At 51.3% G+C, this 13,822-nt stretch overlaps 1 protein-coding gene across 1 annotated transcript in view; it reads left to right on the top strand.

Moving 5' to 3' along the window:
- LOC148519499 (phospholipid-transporting ATPase IC-like) overlaps window positions 1–13,822 on the top strand; it is an 80,408-nt gene that overhangs the window by 41,375 nt on the left and 25,211 nt on the right. The window contains exons 16-20 of the mRNA XM_088476456.1: window positions 57–248; window positions 863–975; window positions 3,141–3,305; window positions 5,192–5,303; window positions 9,427–9,502. Coding sequence (XP_088332582.1) covers window positions 57–248; window positions 863–975; window positions 3,141–3,305; window positions 5,192–5,303; window positions 9,427–9,502 — 658 coding nt within the window. The remainder of the gene's footprint in view (window positions 1–56; window positions 249–862; window positions 976–3,140; window positions 3,306–5,191; window positions 5,304–9,426; window positions 9,503–13,822) is intronic.

Genomic DNA, 13,822 nt, shown 5'->3' with positions numbered 1-13,822 from the left:
TGCAAAATATCAAGTTACAAACTGCTGAAACCAGTCTGTCTCTGACCCCTTTATAGAAGGTAACATACGCTACGAAGCGGCGTCTCCAGATGAAGGTGCGCTGATCACCGCCGCCAGGAATTTTGGCTTCGTTTTCCTTTCCAGAACCCAGAGTACAATCACCATTAGCGAGCTCGGTGAAGAAGTGACTTACGAACGTCTTGCTATTCTGGACTTTAACAGCGATCGGAAACGCATGTCTGTAATAGGTGAGCCACGTCTTGTACATTAGCGCATAGCAATGTGTTTGCTAAAATAAATAAAATGGCTTCCTTTTATTTTATATAACAAGAATGTATGAGGTAATATAAGCGGAATAGGTCCATTCGCTCACCGTGAACGTGCTTCGGTATCGTACAGAGGTAAGCTCTAGGTCAGAAAGTGTACAATTATGGACCCGCACCTCAGCTGCCATTTTGTTATGTGCAGGGCCTACATATGCGCTTGTCATCGAGAACAACAAGGATCTGCTCTTAGAGGGGCAGAATCAGAGCATAGAGCAAGTCACCCGCAATTCTACATTTGTAAAATTCTCATCTTGCACAAGTCTGACCGATTGCAGCAATAAGCCGCCACTCAGCATGAAATACCTTAAGGCCCCCTTGTCTCCTATCAGCAGGAGCTTAACAACCTCCCCTCATCCCAAAGTGATGATGTCATCTTTGCACAAGTACAGTAGGTGACGTCACAATAAGAGAAGAAACGGCTTTTCTGATGGAAAGTGGCAGAAAGATTGGAACTTGTTCCTAAATAGAAATGAAAGTGCTAATTCAAAAATTTGTGTGGCATCTATAATGCGAAGAATGTATATATTCAATTACAGTCCGAGGACCAGACGGGAAAATAAGACTTTACTGCAAGGGAGCGGACACGGTCATCTACGCTCGTCTGCATCCAAACAACCCAATCAAAGAGGAGACGCAGGAGGCATTAGATGTAAGCATGTCTTTCTCTTATATATAAAATGCTAGATGCTTCAATGCTCACACTGACTGGTTACCGCACACCCAATGATGCATCGAGGACAAGTTACATTACATTATAAAGGTAAAAAACACTTGAACACAATGGATAAGTGGTTGTTTTAGAACACATGAAGCCAAAAGTAATAGGGCGCCATTTGCGGGAGCCGTCGCGATTCTAGCGAGATAGCAATTAGTTTAAAGGCACAACCTGACTGATTTGGCTTTTAAACTAATTTCTGCTTTACGGCTACTTACTATCTTGTCGGCCCATGAGGATTATGGGATGCACATTAATGAATGGCTCTCTCGTGCACAGGTTCTCAAATTCGGTCCTCGGGACCCCAAACAGCACATGTTTTCCAGGTCTCCTCACAGAATCACAGGTGAAATAATAGCTCCACCTGTGGATCTTTTAAAATGTGTCAGTGAGTAATGAATACACCTGTGCTCCTGCTGGGTGACCAGGAACACGTGACCTGTGTGGGGCCCTGAGGACCGAGAACCTTTGCTCTAGTGCATAGCCAGCCCTGTAGCCAGAGCTAAACACACCTTCATGGGAGGTAAGTTAAGCTCTGTATTAGGAATATGAGACAATGGGCCGAATTCAATTCAGTTCGATGTTGAATAGCCGCGGGATGGAGGTCCCGCAGCTATTCAATACACCGCGCTGTTTGGGCGACTAAAGGATTTCTTCTCGCACCCCCTTGGGGATGCAAGGAGAAATCCGCCAAAAGTGCCGGGCGCGCAGCTGTTTGCTGGGCGCTTTAGTCAGAGAATGCCTTAACACCCAGGTTAAGTCACGACAACCGGCATTCTCGGACTTAACCCATTCCCGACAAAGGCAAACAGCGCACTGAGTTGAATAGATGCGGGAGCTCCCTCCCGCGGCTATTCAACATCGCACTGAATTGAATTCGGCCCAGTATATTTAAAAATAAATAAATAAGTGCCTTTTTAATGACTTCAATTTATTGATTTAAAATAAATCTACCAAAAACCAATATTCAACTTGCTAAATAATAAAACAATTGCCCTAAAAACAAGGGCGGCCAACCCAGGGCCTGATTCAGACCCACTCGCGAGCGCTATGCGCTCGCAAGCGGGTCGATGGTGGCCCAGTGCGCATGCGCACGACGGAGCAGGCAACGTCGTGCGCATGCGTGAGATCTGGATAGCGACAGGCAAGCCGTCGCTCTGGGTCTCGTACCAAAGGGGGCGTGCTGTCGATGTTGGTGGGCGGGCCGGGGGCATGGCTGCCCAGTCGGAGGCGTTCCCATGGGAACGCCTATCGTCTGGGGCCGGCCCCACTGACATCACAAGTGATGTCAGAGGGAGTGCTTTTGGCTCTGTTAGAGCCAAAAGCACTCTGGGGCTTGCGGCAACGAGACCCTACCGCAAAGGGTCTCGTCGCAAGCCCGATGGTCGCGATGGTCTTGACCATCGCGACCATCATCATGGCCGCTCGCATAAGCTGTGGGTGGTAACCCACAGCTATGCGAGCGGCCAAGAGACAGCAAAAAAAGAACCGCCCTGATTCAGAGCGGGCGCTCGTTCAGAGCGTCCGGCTCTGAATCAGGACCCCAGTCCTCGAGAGCTACTAACAGTTCACGTTTTCCAGCCCACCTAGCTGGTGCACAGGTGTAGTCATTACTCACTGTCACATTTTAAAACACGTTGTGCAACCATTTCTAACTGACACGTTCTACAGATCCACAGGTGGTCTGGAAAACACGAACTGTTAGGGGTCCTTGAGGACCAGTTTGGCCACCACTGCCCTAAAATATGTGATTTATAAATAATAAGAGGGAGACTGACACGCATGGGCCCCACATAGGCTAGTTGAGCGATTATCAGTAAATTGCTCATGCGTCAAGGACCCTCACCATAGTCACTTGCAGCGACTATTTACTTGCAGTGTGATTGACTGTCAGGGAGGTAACGGGGAGTGGCGGCAAAAAAACGCAGGCGTTTCGGGGGGGAGAGGTCACACCCTGCGAGTGCGATCCCGTACGCAAGGAATATGGTTTCCGGCGTCTCACTTCCTGTGGCCATTCTGCGGGGACATAGGCTTACTCAGGACCGCGATGATCAAATGACCTGCACCTGTTCTGCATCACAACCATGTCTTCATACCAGGTGTTTGCCAATGAGACCCTGAGGACCCTCTGCCTCTGCTACAAGGACATCAGCCAGGAGGAGTATGAGAAGTGGAACAAGAAGTACAAGGCAGCCAGCATAGCAATCGCCGACCGGGATGAAGCCCTGGACACAGTATACGAAGAGATTGAGACCAACCTAGTGGTAGGTGACATAAGGACAACGTTATGTAATACTCTCCCTCCGTCACCACATCTTCTATGGAATATATATTTTATGGGGCTGATACTGAGTTGGGAGCAAGGCAAAAAGAGCCATGCCTGAATGTAGAGTGGGATGTGTAGAGTAAGAAGACAACGAACCTATTGCCCGGTGGGGAAGAACGGTGGCGTGAAGGAGCACGTGAGAACGGCGGTGTGAAGGAGCGTGTGAGAACGGCGGCGTGAAGGAGCGTGTGAGAACGGCGGCGTGAAGGAGCGCGTGAGAACGGTGGCGTGAAGGAGCGCGTGAGAACGGTGGCATGAAGGAGCGCGTGAGAACGGCGGCGTGAAGGAGCGCGTGAGAACGGCGGTGTGAAGGAGCGCGTGAGAACGGTGGCATGAAGGAGCGCGTGAGAACGGCGGCGTGAAGGAGCTTGTGAGAACGGCGGCGTGAAGGAGCGCGTGAGAACGGCGGCGTGAAGGAGCGCGTGAGAACGGTGGCGTGAAGGAGCGCGTGAGGATGGTGGCGTGAAGGAGCGCGTGAGAACGGTGGCGTGAAGGAGCGCGTGAGAACAGTGGCGTGAAGGAGCTCGTGAGAACGGCGGCGTGAAGGAGCGCGTGAGAACGGCGGCGTGAAGGAGCGTGTGAGAACGGCAAGGTGAAGGAGCGTGTGAGAACGTTGGCGTGAAGGAGCGCGTGAGAACGGTGGCGTGAAGGAGCTCGTGAGAACGGCGGCGTGAAGGAGCGCGTGAGAACGGCGGTGTGAAGGAGCGTGTGAGAACGGCGGCGTGAAGGAGCGTGTGAGAACGGTGGCGTGAAGGAGCGCGTGAGGATGGTGGCGTGAAGGAGCGCGTGAGGATGGTGGCGTGAAGGAGCGCGTGAGAACGGCGGCGTGAAGGAGCTCGTGAGAACAGCGGCGTGAAGGAGCTCGTGAGAACGGCGGCGTGAAGGAGCGCGTGAGAACGGCGGCGTGAAGGAGCGCGTGAGAACGGCGGCGTGAAGGAGCGCGTGAGAACGGCGGCGTGAAGGAGCGCGCGAGAACGGCGGCGTGAAGGAGCGCGCGAGAACGGGGGCGTGAAGGAGCGCGCGAGAACGGGGGCGTGAAGGAGCGCGTGAGAACGGGGGCGTGAAGGAGCGCGTGAGAACGGGGGCGTGAAGGAGCGCGTGAAAACGGGGGCGTAAAGGAGCGCGTAAGAACGGCGGCGTGAAGGACCGCGTGAGAACGGCGGCGTGAAGGAGCGTGTGAGAACGGTGGTGTGAAGGAGCGCGTGATCACATTCGTACTAGTAATTATGCCGATTTGGAGGTGTACTTTTCCACCTGCTCCATGCACATACACGCTGATACAGATGACTTGTAGCATGCATGCCAACTCTCCCTGAACTTAGGGGGGCTCCTCAAAACAGAGATGGCCCATCTCCCTCTGCCGCCCACTCCAGTTGGCCGGGGGGGTGATGATATGAAACGCACCCCGGCCCCTTGCTGTAAAATTCAGCCAGTTGCAGCTTTGAACAGCAGGAGGTGGGACCATGACCATGTGAAGCCCCGCCCTCCGCTGTAAAATAGCATGAGGGGCGGGGCCACAATGACATGAACACAACACCACTCCCCCTGCCCATCTGATAGAGTACTACCAACAGGACCTGTAGTAAATGCAGGTCAGTATGGACATTGGGATGTGCACTGATCTGCTATGTAGGGAAATACAGAATTGCATCCAATATTTGCTTGCTATTCGCAACCAATTTGCTGACATCTCTGCAGCTGTATACATGTATACCAACAGGCCTTGGTAAAACCCCCCGCCTATTCTATAATGGTCCCCGCTTTTGGAATCACTTGGAGTCCTGGTTTTGCATGGATTTATGCATTTATTTTATGCATTGATAGTTACTGGGAGCCACAGCTATAGAAGACAAGTTACAGGACGGAGTGCCCCAGACAATCTCCACGCTGGCTAAAGCAGACATAAAGATCTGGGTCCTAACCGGTGACAAAAAAGGTAAGAGTGTCGCAGATGTGTATGCCATAATGTAGGATACAGATGGAGAGGACTTTGTTGTGCGGAATACTATGCATCACCCTGTACATTACACAGCCAATTCCCAGCCGCTTCACAGGAGTCATTTGTAACAAATAACTGAAACGCAGCCGTGCCTGTCCGTTTGAACGCCGTTGCGTGGTCGTGCATATATTAGCCTCTGCGATCGCATACGCAGCTTGAGTACTCACTGCGTGCAACAAGTTTGGTAATTTAGAGGTAAAGTCAAGGCTGCTGTAATTCTGCGTGAGGGGTCGATGGTACTCGATGTTTCCGATGTTTGAGGAGCTTTGCAAGGTATTACGGATGTGAGAGAGGGTAAGCCGGCGTCTGCATGTTGTCTGTGCGAGTGCTTTGCCATTGTAAGCATTAGCATACTTTCGCAGCAGACCTGCGTGCGCGATTGCAGCAGCGATCCTTGCTGAATCAGGCCCAATGATCGCTGTTTGCACCTCCCCTTTTTATCAGTGTGTACAGAAGATTGGTGTAAAGCTGTAAAGCTGGGTACACACTATACGATGTGTTACCTAGCGACGGTGCGATGCGATGTAACAATACATTGCTCTCACCGAACACACTGCACGATCCGATGTACGGCAGCGCAATGTGTCATTACAATCGGCGTTTCCCAACCTCTGACCTCCAGGCACACTAACAGTCCAGGTTTTAGTAATATCCATGCTTCAGCACAGATTGTTAAATCAGAATAACTGAGGTACTAAGTAAGACACCTGTGCTTAATTATGGCTATCCGTAAAACCTGCACTGTTAGTGTGCCTTGAAGACCATAGTTGGGATCTCCTGCATTACGTGCTGCATGTGATAGCACCGTGTTGTACATTGCATTGTCCCATCTGCCGTGCAGAACAGCAAATGGGATGTTGCAATGAACGACCGTCGTTACGGATAGATCGGACGTACACACTATATGATGTGTATGATATATTGTTATCTGCGTATAGCAGGGCTTGACAAATCCCAGGAGCCAGGTCACCGTGGCTACCAGCTTTGGCTGCCTGGCGACCAGGTTTTCAGCAACCCCTGCTACTGTGGGGGCACTGCATATTGGGGTGGCCGCTACAGGGGACACTATGGGGGGGTCACTGCATAGGGGGGACTACTACTGGGGGCAATGCATATGGGGGGGCACTGATTAAAGGGGCACTACATAAGGGAACCACTACTGGGGGCACTGCAGAGGGGGGATTACTACTGGGGCACCCCGTTAGTGGTGTGGCCATGGGGTTTGGTTGTCAGTGGCGTAGCTGCTCATTAATGCTTCCCGGGGGAAGGGGGGGGTCTGGCTCCTACACTTTCATCCTGGCTCCTAAGTTTTAGAAAAATTTGTCAAGCCCTGGCGTATAGTGTGTAGTGTACCCACCCTTACACTGGCAGGAGTGTTCTCACAAAACGTACAGTACTCCTATTAGCAGGAAGTCATTGTTGATTAAGGGCAAGATTCAGCATGGATCGTAGTTACTAATACGCACGCGATCGGACGATAGTTGCGTTCTGCGTATGCATCGCAGTGCGCGTTCGCCAACTAGCCACTGCGATCAGGACTGCGATTGCGGTGACTGCGCAGACTCATCTCAGAATGATTGACAAGTGCCATTTGCGGGTGGCGTGTCAGTGCGTTTCAACGCCGTTGCAGGGGCGTGCATAAATTATCCACTGCGATACCATACGCAGCCTGAGGCCTCATAGCGTGCGCTGAGGTAAGCAATTCCTGAGTGAGGTCTGACCTGCCTGAACTGTGGGCCTGATTCAGAGCCGGACGCTCTGAACGAGCGCTCGCTCTGAATCAGGGCATTTTTTTTTTTTCGTTGCAGCCTCTTGGCCGCTCGCATAGCTGTGCAAACTGCCATGATGATGGTCGCAATGGTCAAGACCATTGCGACCATCGGGCTTGTGACGAGACCCTTGCGGTAGGGTCTCGATGCTGCAAGCCCCAGAGTGCTTTTGGCTCTAACAGAGCCGAAAGCACTCCCACTGACATCACTTGTGATGTCAGTGGGGCCGGCCCCGGACGGTAGGCGTTCCCATGGGAACGCCTCCGTCTAGGCAGCCACGCCCCCGGCCCGCCCACCAAAGGGGGCGTGCTGTCAATCAACATCGACAGCACGCCCCCTTTGGTACGAGACCCGGAGCGACGGTTTGCGCACTGGGCCACCATCGACCCGCTTGTGAGCGCATAGCGCTCGCGAGCGGGTCTGAATCAGGCCCTGTGTGTATGGGTGCGATGGTACTCAACTGTACCAATATTTTCGCAGTCTTGCTAAACATTACGGATGTGCGTGTAGTAGGTGAAGCGGGCGTCCTTATGTAGTGGTGCGGAGGCATTGCGATCGCTATGGATTAGCATATATTCATAGTAAAACTGCGTGCATGCGCTGTATTGCGATCCGTTGTGAATCACGCCTTATATATGGCCTTTGGGTGGAGATTAGACCTGATTCACTACGGATCACAGAACACAACAATCGGCCAATTGTGAGCATATTAGCAACTGCGTTCCAAGCTGAATCAGACCCATAGACAATACTAGCCATAGAAAGCAGGAAATATGCACTAACAACTGGGGAACTTCATAATTATCTGCGTTACAGTACATGTGCCTTTAGAACTGGGCTTTAATGCCTTCATGACATATATTAAGTAGTTACCATTAATACACCAGAAAAGCAACGTGTATATGTGTCATGGCGCTAGGTATAGTTATATACTGTAGAGTGTATAAATAAAATGTAATAAAACAATAGTTGAATGGTAATAATGAGAATAAAAATAAAATTTGTATGACCAGTATGTTAAAATTTTAAAATGTAATGTAACAGTACTAAAATTAAAAGGGCGCTCTGGGAGCGGTGAAAACAAAACTCAATTACATATAAATGACATGTTATTTAGATAAACTGTACATGTAGAAATTGCAAATATAACAAAAAACTGAATCTGCATAAATGGTATAATGCCAATATTTACTAAACAAGACAGTAATGGCGCGTACACAAGCTACGATAACGTTCATAGTTTTATCCTTAATTTTTAAGTCCCGACCAACGATGCGCGTTCCCACATGGATGATAGCGATATCGGCCATCGGCCATGCATGCATTTGGTGTTTGGATGAACGATAGCGTTCATCCAGCACACCAGGATTTTTAAGGGGACGATTGTTCAGCGATATTGTTATCGCTGACGATCGTCCCGTGTGTAAGCACCATAAGATTTCTATGTATATACATATACAAAAGTCTCAAAGCCACCTATAAGCTGGGTACACAGTTAACAATTTTTTTTTTTAAACGATTTGCCCAATTTTGACGGATCGGAACGGCAAATCGTTAAAATCGATGTGTGTACCCACTATGTCATGCAGTGCGCACTCTCGTAGGGTCGTCAGCCGCATCGTCAGGTGGGATGTATCCAGGAAGCCGACGGTCTAAATCCCGACCGCCGGCTTCCTGACTCTCTAATCCCGGCGTGGTACTAATGACAGGCGTCGAAAACTCGACGCCTGTCATTATCCGTACGCTGGAAGACCGATGCCCAGCATACTGAACGAAGGTAAATCGGCCGCTGGGCGGGGGGGGGGGGGGAGGGTTAGGTTAGGGGCTCCCGGGGGGGAATTAGGCACCCCCCCAGGAGAGTTAGGTTTAGGCTAGGGGAAGGGGGGGTTAGGGTTAGGCACCCCTGGGGTGAGGTTAGGGTTAGGCACCCCCGGGGGGAGGTTAGGGTTAGGCACCCCCAGGGTGAGGTTAGGGTTAGGTACCCCTGTGGTGAGGTTAGGGTTAGGCACCCCCAGGGAAGGTTAGGTTCAGGCTAGGGGAAGGGGGGGTTAGGGTTAGGCACCCCCGGGGTGAGGTTAGGGTTAGGCTGACATAACTTCCATTCAGTTATGGTTTTTGGACACTAAAAAAAACACTTATATTAGTAATCCTCAGAACAAGCATTATTTAGGCATGTGATAGTGATACGTGCTCATGTTATACTGGATTACTGGAATCCGTATGAAATGAAATGTTATATCTCCTGACTAATGCCTGATAAGAAATCATGAAAATATTTGTCTGCATTTTAGAGACCGCTGAAAACATCGGCTTCGCTTGTAAGCTCTTAACAAACGAATCAATTATCACCTACGGAGAGGAAATCAAGTAAGTACCTAAATGTGTTCTGTAAATCAGTAACACTATGCAGCTGGCTGAAGCAGACAATTGGCCTCTGTCCTGGCTTCACAGATTCTATACAGCATATAGCAATGCACCTTATTATTATCAGTTATTTATATAGCGCACACATATTCCGTAGCGCTTTACAGAGAGTATTTGTCCATTCACATCAGTCCCTGCCCCAGTGGAGCTTACACTCTATATTCCCTATCACATGCTCACACACATACACACTAGGGCTAATTTGTGTTGGGAGCCAATTAACCTACCAGTATATTTTTGGAGTGTGGGAGGAAACCGGAGTACCCAGAGGGAAACCCACGCAAGCACAGGGAGAATATACAAACTCCACACAGTTAGGGCCATGGTGGGAATTGAAACCGTAACCCCAGTGCTGTGAGGCAGTAATGCTAACCATTACACTGTCTGTGCTGTTACCCCCAACACTGAGTATTAGCATGTGTTGTACACATAACTGGTGCTGAGAGGTGTAGAACTAGTATAATTCAGTGTGCTGAGGAACAAGAGGTGGTTAACCCTCCCCCCTTTTCTACTTGGTATGACCCCTTCCTTTCATGCACCTGGATAATACTGCCAGATTGATTGAGCAGCTGCCATTTGTTTTTTTTTTGTTAGATGTAGAACCTGACCTAGGCACAATGCGGGGCTGAGCTGAACGCAAGGCAGCCATTCCGGGCGCAGACCTGCTGCTTTCCCTACACTTGGGTGTATAACCGACATCATTACTCGCTCCAGCCTTATCTTTGGCACAAAGATCCATCTGAAATTACGTCCAACTCAGCATAACCCTCAATTCCGTCAACATGTCCTCAACCAACTTTGCATAGCTGCGACCCACTTCTGCCCTGTGAGCTGCAAGTGAGGTGCGACCGAGTTGATTCTGACTCTACTTCCACCATACTCAGAGCTCTATTCAGACCTGCTCGCTAGATGCGTTCGCATGCAGAGAATGTATGCAAATCCGCGATCGCACGACAAGGCATTAGCACGCCCACTATGTCTTGGCGTGCCATCGCGGGGTCTTAAGACGCCCACTTATGCATGTCATCTCCAGGATGTGTATGCAGCCATCGGTAACATTGAGTACCATCGGAAACGAACGCAGCACTTGTGGTTGACCATGCCCTACCACAAGCACTGCGAGTGCTTCAGTGTGTAAATCAACCATGTGACATGTACTATGATGCTGCGTCTTAATTATGCACGCCTCTAAAACGGCATTAAGGAGCTCAGACACGCCTGCGTTCGCACCACCACTCCCTCGTTTTCATGGACCATCCCATCACCACCCACAAACGTCTTGTCTAGCTAGCGAGCTGGCTATGCGCAAGCGAGCGGACGCTTCCCGATCAGATTCACTAGTTCGCGCATGTGCGCCCTGTGATGCATGCGTACATTGCAGACATTGGCAGGCTGCATACGAACGCAGCCTAGCGAGCGTGTCTGAACCGGGCCTTAACTATGCATCGTCTTAAATATGTGTCATTGTTAGGCTTGTTAGTAAGCTTGGTACCTCCTGAAGGCTAAATGACTGCTTTACACCCTTAAGAAACTCCTGTCTAGTGTGAAATGTTTCCGCATTGCAGGGGTATAATATATTATAGCTGCTGTTACATTTTTATTTGCTACATTAATTAAAAAGGAAAATAAGAAAAAGTGGGCTTGATTCAGAGCCGGACGCTCTGAACGAGCGCCCTCTCTGAATCAGGGCATGGTTGTTTTGTTTGCGAGGCGGCCTCTTGGACGCTCGCATAGCTGTGGGTTACCACCCACAGCTTATGCGAGCGTCCATGATGATGGTCAAGACCATCGCGACCATCGGGCTTGCGGTAGGGTCTCGTTGCCGCAAGCCCTGGAGTGATTTTGGCTCTATCAGAGCCAAAATCACTCCCACTGATATCACTAGTGATGTCAGTGGGGCCGGCCCCAGACGGTAGGCGTTCCCATGGGAACGCCTCCGGCTGGGCAGCCACGCCCCTGGCACGCCCACCAAAGGGGGCGTGCTGTCAATCACCATCGACAGCACGCCCCCTTTGGTGCGGGACCCATAACGACGGCTACCCCGAGGCGCCTCCGTCGTGCGCATGCGCATTTGGGTAACATCGACCCGCTTGCATCGACCCGTCTGAATGAGACCCAGTGTTCCAGGTAACACCTGTAAAAGCATCACTGAGCAAAACTGCTGAACACCGAGTACCTGCACCCTAAGGAGTGCGGCAACAAAAGCACACATCAGATGTAACGTAACTCTAAAAATAGATGTTATAAACTTTCAACTCCAACTCCTACACCAGAGGTTCCCAAACGCGGTCCTCAAGGACCCCAACAGTTCAGGTTTTAGAGATATCCATGGTTGAGCACAGGTGGTTAAATCAAATTGACTAAGGTACTAATTAAGGCCCTCATTCAGAGCCGTACGCTCTGAGCAGAGCGCACGCTCTGAATGAGGGCCGCCCTCCATAATTATGGAGCGTCCTCCTGGACGCTCCTATAGCTGTGGGTCACCACCCACAGCCTATACGAGCGTGCAGTTTGATGGCCGCGATGGTCGTGACCATCGCGACCATCGCCACTGCGAGCCGGAGCCTGCGGTTGAGGTTTTCAACCGCAAGGCCCGGAGTGATTTTGGCTCTATCAGAGCCAAAATCACTCCCACTTTCATCACTAGTGATGTCAGTGGGCCGGCTTCTGACGGTAGGCGTTCCCTTGGGAACGCCCCCGTCAGGGAGGCACGCCCCTGGCACGCCCACCAAAGGGGGCGTGCTGTCAATCAACATCGACAGCACGCCCCCTTTGATCAGACACAACGAGCGAAGGAAAGTCCTTCGCTCGTCGCGTCTGGCACATGCGCACGACGGAGCTCCCTCCGTCGTGCGCATGCTCAGTGCAGACCATCGACCCACTTGCGAGCGGACAGCCGCTCACGAGTGGGTCTGAATCAGGCCCTAAGTCACCAGTGGTCAACCAAAAGTGGGTCTCCCTAGGCACACAACTTCCACCCTAGGGAGCTCATTCAGACCCGCTCACAAGTTGCAGCCGCTCGCTAGCAAAAAGATGCCGGAAATTTAAATGAAGTGCTCACACTGCGTCGTGTAAGGACGCCCACTATGTTTTAGCGAGCTACGGCCAAGTGCGCTCGCAAGTGTCTAAAAACGCCCCCTTGCCACTCGCAACACTCGTCATCTCCGGGAAATGTAGGATTAATCGGGACCATCGAGAGCCATCGGAGCTGCTCGCAGCCCTTGAGATTGCCTTAACCCGCCGCAAGCACTGCGATCAGTGCGGCCTGAAATACATGCAGGTGACATGCCCAATGACGCTACTTTGCTAATTATGCACGCCCTTTAAACGGCGTTTTGGCATCCTCGCACACCTGCGTCCGCAGCACCACTCCCCCGTTTACAAGCACCTTCCCTTCTTACCACCCACAAACGGCGCTATCTGTCACTTCAAGTAGCGACCTGATAGTGGCTTACGAGCAACCAAAAACAGATTGCAAAGTCTGGCTTGCACACTGCGAATTATACGCATGCGCAGACGGGCGAAAATCACTGAGAGCGAGCGAGCGCAACTTAGCGACCGGGTCTGATTCAGGTCCCAGGTGTACACTTCTCTGTGCTTATATAATTAATATGGCACACTGGCATTAGAGTTGTGTTAGCCTAACACAATATAACAGCACAGCAGGTGTAGAGTTTAGCATTACTGCCTCAGCCCTGAGATCAATTCCTGCCCAAGAAACTATGGCCCTCATTCAGACCCGGTCGCAAGCGCTGAGCGCTCGCAACCGGGTCAATGTTTTTGCCCTGCGCATGCGCAGAGGCCGCACTGCGCGTGCGCAAGCCCCGGTGCGAGAGAGAAATTCTCTCGCTCCGGAGCTCTCTACAAAAGGGGCGGCTGTCGATGGCGATCGACAGCTCGCCCTGTTTTGTAGGTGGGGCGGGGGGGGGTGGCTACACAAACTGAGGCGTTCCCAACGCCATTTTGTGGGCGGCCGCACTGACATCAGCAGTGATGTCAGTGGGGAGCTTCCTGCTCGATCAGAGCAGGGAGCTCCCTGGGGCTTGCGGTTGCCGAGACCCAACCTTAGGGTCTGGTCGCAAGCCCTGATGGTCGCGATGGTCTTGACCATCGCGACCATCACCCTGGTCGGTCGCTAAAGCTGTGGGTGTTAACCCACAGCTTAGCTAACGACCAGGAGGCCGCACTAGAAAATCCAAGAGGCCGCCCTCATTCAGAGCGAGCGGTCGCTTCTTGCGACCGCCTCTGAATGAGGGCCTATAT

Source organism: Taudactylus pleione, unplaced genomic scaffold, assembly GCF_031769625.1.
Source record: "Taudactylus pleione unplaced genomic scaffold, aTauple2 ptg000189l, whole genome shotgun sequence".
Taxonomy (NCBI): domain Eukaryota; kingdom Metazoa; phylum Chordata; class Amphibia; order Anura; family Myobatrachidae; genus Taudactylus; species Taudactylus pleione.
The sequence above is the reverse complement of the archived record's forward strand: the minus strand, read 5'-3'. Positions and strand labels throughout refer to the sequence as shown.